Genomic DNA, 9,267 nt, shown 5'->3' on the forward strand with positions numbered 1-9,267 from the left:
GTGTATGTCTATATATATGTGTATGTGTATATATTTGTGTGTGTATATGTATGTATGTATATATGTATGTATGTATGTATGTATGTATGTATGTATGTATGTATGTATGTATGTATGTATGTATGTATGTATGTATGTATGTATGTATGTATGTATGTATGTATGTATGTGTGTATGTATGTATATATGTATGTGTGTATGTGTATGTATATATGTATGTATTTATGTATGTATGTATGTATGTATTTATGTATGTATGTATGTATGTATGTATGTATGTATGTATGTATGTATGTATGTATGTATGTATGTATGTATGTATGTATGTATGTGTGTATGTATATGTGTGTGTATGTGTATATATGTATATGAGTATACGTATACATGTGTGTATGTATCTGTATATATATGTGTGTGTATATGTGTATATATATATGTGTGTGTGTATGTATATATGTATATGTATGTGTATATATATGTGTATGTGTATGCATGTGTATGTGTGTATGTGTGTGTGTGTATATAAATATATATATATATATGTATGTGTATATGTATATATGTATATATATGTATGTATGTGTGTGTGTATGTATGTGTGTGCGTTTATATATATATATATATATAAATATATATATATATATATATATATATATATATATATATATATATATATATATATATATATATATATATATATATATATATATATAATGTATGTGTGTGTCTTAAATAAATGTAGGTATAGCTTATATGGTATTATTTATAGCACTTCCCCAAATGACAACTTCTATGCACATATTGTTTTTGTCAAGTATTATTATTATCTTTATAATTGACATTATTATTTTTATTATTGCTACTATTGCAAATTATTAATATTATTAATATAATTATAGTTATTGTTATTACTACTGTTATTATTACAACTATTATTACTGTATTATCATTATTAATTTTATTATTATTATTAATTTACTATTAAGTTTATATACTTTTACAAATTTACGGTTAATATTTGTAGGTCGTCACGTTTTTGTCAGTTACACAACTATTTGTGACTGATCCTAGCTTTGTATTAATTTTATTTTATAAAATGAAATAAATGATTGATTGATTGGTTGCAACACGTAAAGCAAATATGATCCTTGGCCTATTAGAAAAAAACATTTAGATCAAAAGATATTAAGTTTTGGAGTAAATTATACACGTATGCTAGGCCGCATCTGGAATACGCTGTTCCGGTATGGTACCCTTACTTTAAAGTTGACATCAGAGAAATTGAAAAAATATAGTGCAATGCAACTATAGTACCTTATGATTTAATAGGATTACCTTATGCTGAAATTTTACTACTTTGGAAACTCGCAGAAGATGTGGCGACTTGATCCTACAGTTTAAGCTAGAAAACGGTTTTGAGATAATCAGTTGGCATAATCCACCAATTCGCAGATCGTCTTCCAACGTCCTAATGCGTGAATTCACATATAATAGTGTTCGTCACCATTTTTTTACAAATCGTATAGTCAATAATTGGAATAACTTGCCGTTAACATGCAAAAAGGCTCCGTCAGCTAACGCATTTAAGAATATAATTGACAAGTTTTTTTTTTCAACAGCTGCTAACAGTACATCTTTTACTGAAGATGAGCTGCACGCTTATTAATTAATTCGTGCTTTAGCAGCTACAAATATTGACTTTTTAGATACTATTTGTCATAGATGTAAACTTTAATTACAGGGTTATTCCATAATTAAAACCACTTTATTCCACAATCTAAACCACTTTATCCCATAATTAAAATCACTTTATTCCATAACTAAAACTATTTTGTTACAATATTATAAATACAATATTATAAATATTTAAAATTACAATATTATAAATATTTAAAAAAACAAATAAATTATGAAAAATTATAAAAAACATTTTCCACAAATTTTTTCAAGTTCAATATTTATTTTTAAATGAAAGAATTTCTAGACAACTCCAACAATAAATATTGCCTATAATGCTTGTAAAAATTAGCAAAACTACCTATATGGAAATATGGAATAAGATTTTGTGTAATAAAATTTTTAAATCTTTCTGAATTATAAGCACCATCACTAAACTCATAAAAAACTACTCCATTAATATTAATAACCATCATCAAGCTAATATTGACACCTTTTCTGGCTGGGACAGTAACATATGCTTTTTGATTTACCAATGACTATCCATAATTAGTAGTGGTGTGCAGGTTGAAACCTGTTTCATCTAAAAATACTAATTGTTCATAATTATAGTTTGCTAATTCTCTTGCAAATAATTGCCTGGTGTCTAAAATTCTTGGAAAATTTCTTTCAATTGGTACTTTAGTTAACCTCTTTCTAGTATACTAGAGTATAGTATACTATATCCCATTTTTTTTTTAATTTTACTTACATAATTTTGTGAGCGATTGATTCCAATATTATTTAAATTTTCTACAATTTCTTGCTGAACATAACTACTGTCATTATTTAAATATGTGGCTATTTCATTTTTTATTATACTATTATTCTTAAATTTTGGCCTTCTTTTGACACCTAATATTTCTTTATCTGTTAAGCAATCATTAATAAATTTTTTTAATTAATTTACGCACACAGCTGTAGGATAAGTTGGTTATTTTTTGAATTTCTTTATTAGATTTTTCAAGATCTAAATATCTTTTAACATTTTTAATCGTTTCGTTTGTAATTTCAATTCAGGTCTTTCTTTCTTGTGTCATACTTAGGCAATTTTTTTAAGTATATATATTTTAAAATAAAGTGGTTTTAATAATGGAATAAAGTGATTTTAATTATGGAATAAAGTGGTTTTAATTATGGAATAAAGTGGTTTTAATTATGGAATAACCCTGTAAATGAAAGCAATCTTTTTTCTCAATTTTGATATCAACTTACTTGCTATGAAATAACAAATGCTTTTTTTTACTTAAATGTTTATATTTTAAGTTTATATATCAAAAGTTTATATTTCACAAATATTTTTTTATTTAAATGTTTATATTTCAAGTTTACATATCAAAAGTTTATATTTCACAAACCATAAATTTTTGTACAATTTGTTGGTTTTTGTTGGTTTGTTTTTTAATTATTTATCATAATATCTAAAAAGACTTATCTAAATATATTACTATTACTTTTAAGTGAACTTTATGAATCCTAAAATAAATTACATTGCCTCGTATCAAGAGATACAAAACTAAAGCTTTCGGATTTAGCAGGTTTTAACTCTTTTGTTACCAAGTTTCAGCATCGCAGCATTACTAAAAGCACTGTATAAAGGTAATAATAAACTGAAACATTTTTGGCACTTTTACCCCCTCCTTTTTCAGTCAAAATTAAACAAACTTCAAGTTGCTGTAAATCCTAAACGGATAAGAACTTTATATAAAAAAAAATTTATAGTCTTTTTTACTCGATAAATAAAAAATGCAAAATAGCGTTTTAAAACAAATGTCAAACTTATTTATAGATTATCCAGACCATATTTTAAAAATCTGGAAAACTGTTTGGGTAAAATATCCAGAATATATTTTCCTCCGAATTTTGCTTTTAGCTGAGTTGCTTCTAATTTTTTTAAAAAAACTTGTCTTAGTTTTGTATGAGTGATGAGTAAAAAAGCTTAAACAACAAATATATTACAAAAATATATACCGAGCCGTGTATGTATGGAAAACGTTTTGGATATCCGGACTTAAAGATGAGAAAAATATCCAAATTTCCGGAAAAAAATAATCCCTGTACATTTTACATTATATTACATTTTACATTATATTACATTTACAACCACATAAAAACGTTCCAATTACTATTTAATGTTTTTTTAAATAGATATTTCTTCTAATGAACATGTTTTCATCATTATGACAAGTTTTCAGCATGCAATGCTGACAATGATTTTTTGGTATTTTGGCACACTCTGTCCCACTGTGCTAGCCCTGTAATATTAGATAAAAACCTATTCTAAGCACTACTCTCTATAAATAAAAAAATATTTAAAATTCTTTTATCTGAAAAGTTTTCTTGATTGATACATATTAAAGCCTAAGAATTAAATCTTTACTCTGTCATGCAAGTATTAGTAAGATTGAATGAGACCAAAGATTCCAAAAATGTTTAGTACAAATGCGATGTATAAAAAAACAAAAATCTAATAACTTTTTTAATAACTTTTTATAGAAGAAATGCAGAGCATTCATTATCAGAAAAAAATTTATTGAGACAGCACATTTTTTACACTTTAATCGTAAGTATAGATAGATAGATATATATAGATATAAACACAATATATAAATATATATATATATATATATATATATATATATATATATATATATATATATATATATATATATATATATATATATATATATATATATATGTAAATTATGTTAGTGTATTTTACAAATAGAGTGCTCAATGTTCTTAAAGAACAGAGCAATAATAAATTAGTAAAAAACACTTATCTAACTTTTATCTTCGACTTGAAGTTTCACCATTGCTGGATCATCAGGAAGAGTTCCTGATGATCCAGCAATGGTGAAACTTCAAGTCGAAGATAAAAGTTAGATAAGCGTTTTTTTCTAATTTATATATATATATATATATATATATATATATATATATATATATATATATATATATATATATATATATATATATATATATATATATATATATATATATATATATATATACGTATTTATATACATTTATATATACAATTATATATACAATATACTTACAATATATATATACAAATTAAAATATAAAACAAGCATTTTATGTTTTATATTCTTTATTTTTTTTTAATTTTATTTTGTATTTTGTGTTTTTTTTAACCTTATTTACGGTAAACAAAACAAAACCATTCTAAAAACATTTGATTAAAAAGGTTCTCTCGGTTCCTTTTTACTAAAAAAAAAAAAATGAGTTCTGAAATACGCGTCAAAGCGATTTTTTTAATATAGCTGAGTTTTTCGCTTAAATTCCTAATAACATTGAAGCCAACGATTTATTACTTCTATATGTTTCTTTATATTTATACTTGTATACTATAAGTTTAATTTTCTGTTCAAGTTGCCAAGAAATTTTTCAAGAATTTTATTATGAATTATTAAAGTTTATGTGTGAATCCTGGGCATCGCAGGATACCCATAGATCCGCATCTGGTCTGCCAGTCCACAATTTTATCGTCAAGTAATAATATTATAAAATCATTGCATATGGGATGTGATCTTGACACAACCCTTTTCCGCTAAAAAACCACTACCTGGTGATTTTTTTGTTTAAAAAACTCGTAGCTATTTAAATAACAACGTTGATACGATATATTTATAGCTCATATCATAGCTTCGTTGCAAGCTACATAACAATAGTTCTATAGCTACTATGTGACTATTATATGCTTATATATACATATACATAAGAAAATACATATCGCGGTTTTTTAAAGCGATTTTTAAACAATATATTATTAGCAGCGTTTCGTAGATAATAATATATTGTTAGTTTCAATAATTGCATATCGTAGCTTCGTAGCTATCAACATGTTGTTTTAAATAAAAACTACCAAAATAGAAAAAATTTAAGAAAAAAATAAAACCATAAGAAATAAAAAAAAAATAAAAGGTTGATTGGTATAAAAAGAAATCTGGCAATGATTTTCAATAGTGCGTGTTGTAAGTATAAGACTCCAGTAAGTATATAAAATAATAGTATACAGTAATAATAAAAGTATAGTATAATACATGGTATAAATATGAACAAGTAATATATAGAAATACAAAGTGAAGTTTTACTTGCTGATCGCTAGTCTTCCTAGCTAGCGATCCTCGTGGCCAAATCCCTGCCTTAATAGTTACAAGCTATCGTTAGCTAGTTGCTAAACTATTTAGCTAGCAATCCTCGTAGCCGGTTCGCTGTATTTATTGTTACAAATATAACTAGCTTATCACTAGCCATTTTCTCAACGTGTAATTTAATCAAAGGTTTTATTTTAAAAAATTCTTAAAAATGAAATCTTTGATTAAGAATCAGAAACCATAAAAGTGGAGAGCTTGGGACTATATATATTTAATTACATTTTTAAAGACCATGCCAAATTAATTGATTTATTCAAAATTATTAATACTTTTAAATTACTGAACATTCAACTATGTGGTCGTCTATAAATTACGTTACACTCTAGGGAGGGGGGGGGGAAGGGAGGTTTAGTGGTTTTGTCCCGCTACCGAAAATAGTTTGTTTATCATGCCGAGACTACCTAGACTACCGATAAGTGCAGAAAAACAGATGAACAGTTCATCGAGTGTTACATATTAGATCTGGAATCAGCTTCTTTTTTTTTAAGAAAACAATGAGTTTATCAATAATGTCAGTTCTTTTCATAATGAAATTAGGAATAGAAATACTTCAGCTAAATTTATTTCCATCAGTGCATTATAATATGTCAAATCATAAATTTAAACGCCACACAACAACGCAGCATTTAAATAGTATCTCCTTATCAAAGCAAAGTAAATGCATATGTTTAACTAAAAAACTGATGTTAAGCAAACATGTTTTACAGATAAATTTATAAATTTTGTTTTAAAAAACATTTTTATTGTTATAAACGATCTTTGCTGCCCTCTATATATTAGAGAGGAGATTTCAAAGTACGTATTCTTAGAAGATAATGCGAATATGTTATTTGAGTTTATAAAAAGAAGTTACAAAAATTATTTATAGTGACGTTGAAGTTTTTTTTATCCAAAATTTTATAAAGTTGCAAGTCAGAAAGGATTTTTCTGACAGATCCTCAGCTTTTGTAGGATATAACCTTGCTAATATTTATAAAACAGAAAAGAAAAAAAATTAGCTAAATATTTTGGTAGATACGTGTTTAACACTTTTCATTGAAGAAAAATTGTAGAATATATTAAAATTTATAAAATTGAGGTGATCTTTGGTCTATATTATCTGATTCTTTTCTTAATATTTAGAACAGCAGAATTAGCATTCAGAAAGTCAACCAAAAAGTTCATGTAAAAATAAGCTGCTAATTGATGGCAGATGAATTGATTTCCTTCAAGATGTTGAGGTTCAGCTTACTTTTTAAGAAATTGTTATTTTGCCAAAATATTTAAAGAAGTGTCTCTCAATCTTCTAGACCATCTTTTACCACTTTATTTTTGTGTTTCCTCATTATCTTATTCAAAGGGCTTGAAAACTTGCATAAAATTCAGCCTATAATGAAAAGAACAACTTTGTTCAGAAGAGGAATCAAGAAATGATCTTCAAACTCCATAATTAAATATTAGACATTTAATAAAGGCTATTTTGATAGCTAAAAAATTTATTAAAAACATATTCTAGCATTTAAACTGTATGATTAAAAGGTGCAACAATAAAGTCATAACCAAATGGAGTGTAACTTTTTACTTTAAATAAAATTAAATAATATAACGTGATAATTAAAGTATATAGTCAAATAAATATATATGAGCCATAGTTAAATTTTTGATATTTTTAAATATTTTTGATATATAAAATGAAATAAGGTTAGACACATTGTATTAAACATTGATCTTTTTAAATGAAAGTAAATATCTAAGTATTAACTTTTATCTGCTTTAGAAGAAAAAGCTAATTTCTTTGAGTTGAGCTTTAACAATATGAAAAACTACAAGAAGAATTTGGCAATGAAAGGCTCCTTGTTGGAAGATTTATTGAAGGTAGTGAACCTGTCTATCCGAACAAAAAAGTTTTATTTGAATTGAAAGTTAACAAACGATAACTTTTTTTTTTATTGAGGTTTAGGTTTTTATCAATTAATATATGATGTAGTGGTTTTACATATTAATATGTAAAATTAATATATCATTTTATATTTTTAGTTATAATATATTATAACTAAGGATATATCTTTAGTTATAGTTTCTAAAACTTTTCTTCTCGATTTTTTGTTAAAAATACCATCGGAAGAAGATATCTCAACTAGAAAAACATTTAAACTTCTTCGAGAAGTTCAAGGATAAATCAACAATCTTCTTTTACGTATTCTTCTCAATACGCCTTTGTTTAAAAAAAGTCATGGTAGGCTAGGTTCTAAATAAAACGCCAACCAAAGGTAAACAAAAGCGCTCTTAAACTGGTCAGACTATGCATTTTATGATTGGTTTGAGTATTGTCCTAAGCAAATAGCAGAACAGTTGACTCTTGATATCTCGAACTCTCATGGGACCGGGAAAAAAGTTCAAGATGTCGAAAAGATTCTGGCTCAAACGAGTGCGCAAGCGACCGGAAAAAAAGTTCGAGATACACAAAAGTTTGAGATACCGAGTAGTCAAGATATCGAGAGTCAACTCTTTAAATAATTATTTGTAAGTTTATACATTTAAAACAAATTTATTGTGTTATACATTGTTAGTTTTATAAATACCTATTTGATCTTTTAATGCTTCAGAGTCATTAGCCGGGTTTGCATACTGAAAGTTCACACAACTTCCACAGCAATCTTGTATTAACAATTCTACTAGTTTTTTTAGATATCCTTCTGGATTATTTGATGCGCTGTAAGATATATACGGTTGAATAGACCACCAATTGACCATCATATTTAATTTGCATCCTGGTAGTGGTTTTGGGCAAGTTTCGTTAGGTTCTATAAACATAAACAAGTTTTTGAAAAGTTCTTCATGAAATTTACAGATATATAAAAACATTTTAAACAAAAATATGTTAAACAAAAATTTTAAGTTTCTATAGCATATGTTGTAAAAGAAAAAAAACCTGAGCTGTGTAACTCAAAATATTGCAAATATAAAATTATCATAAAAGTCAAAGTATTCATCTTCCCATTAAAAAAACAACAGCGATAAAATTTCTTCGAATCTTTTTTTACTATTTTTTAAACACAGTTGAAAATAAATTTTTTTTTAATTTTTAAAAAATTAAAATAAAATCTCTAAATGAAACCCTGACGCTCTAATCAAATAAAATGAATTATTAAAACGTAAAAATGAATTACTTTACCAAGACAACGAGTTTTAACGAAAAAGTTCATTATATCCAAACCGACTAATTTAAATCTTTTATTCATAAAAATAAAATGCTTTTAAATTTATTATTATTTACGAGCTCCATATATATATATACATATATATATATATATATATATATATATATATATATATATATATATATATATATATATATATATATATATATATATATATATATATATATATA

At 25.2% G+C, this 9,267-nt stretch overlaps 1 protein-coding gene across 1 annotated transcript in view; it reads right to left on the reverse strand.

Moving 5' to 3' along the window:
• Nucleotides 1-8,971, reverse strand: part of LOC100202088 (uncharacterized) — a 41,782-nt gene extending 32,811 nt beyond the window's left edge. Inside the window, exons 1-2 of the mRNA XM_065799742.1 lie at nucleotides 8,809-8,971; nucleotides 8,459-8,680 (exon numbers count right to left, since the gene is read on the reverse strand). Of these exons, the coding sequence (XP_065655814.1) occupies nucleotides 8,459-8,680; nucleotides 8,809-8,869 (283 nt within the window). The 5' untranslated portion in view covers nucleotides 8,870-8,971. The remainder of the gene's footprint in view (nucleotides 1-8,458; nucleotides 8,681-8,808) is intronic.
• Nucleotides 8,972-9,267: the final 296 nt, after the last annotated feature.

The sequence above is a fragment of the Hydra vulgaris genome, chromosome 06 (assembly GCF_038396675.1).
Source record: "Hydra vulgaris chromosome 06, alternate assembly HydraT2T_AEP".
NCBI classification, from domain to species: domain Eukaryota; kingdom Metazoa; phylum Cnidaria; class Hydrozoa; order Anthoathecata; family Hydridae; genus Hydra; species Hydra vulgaris.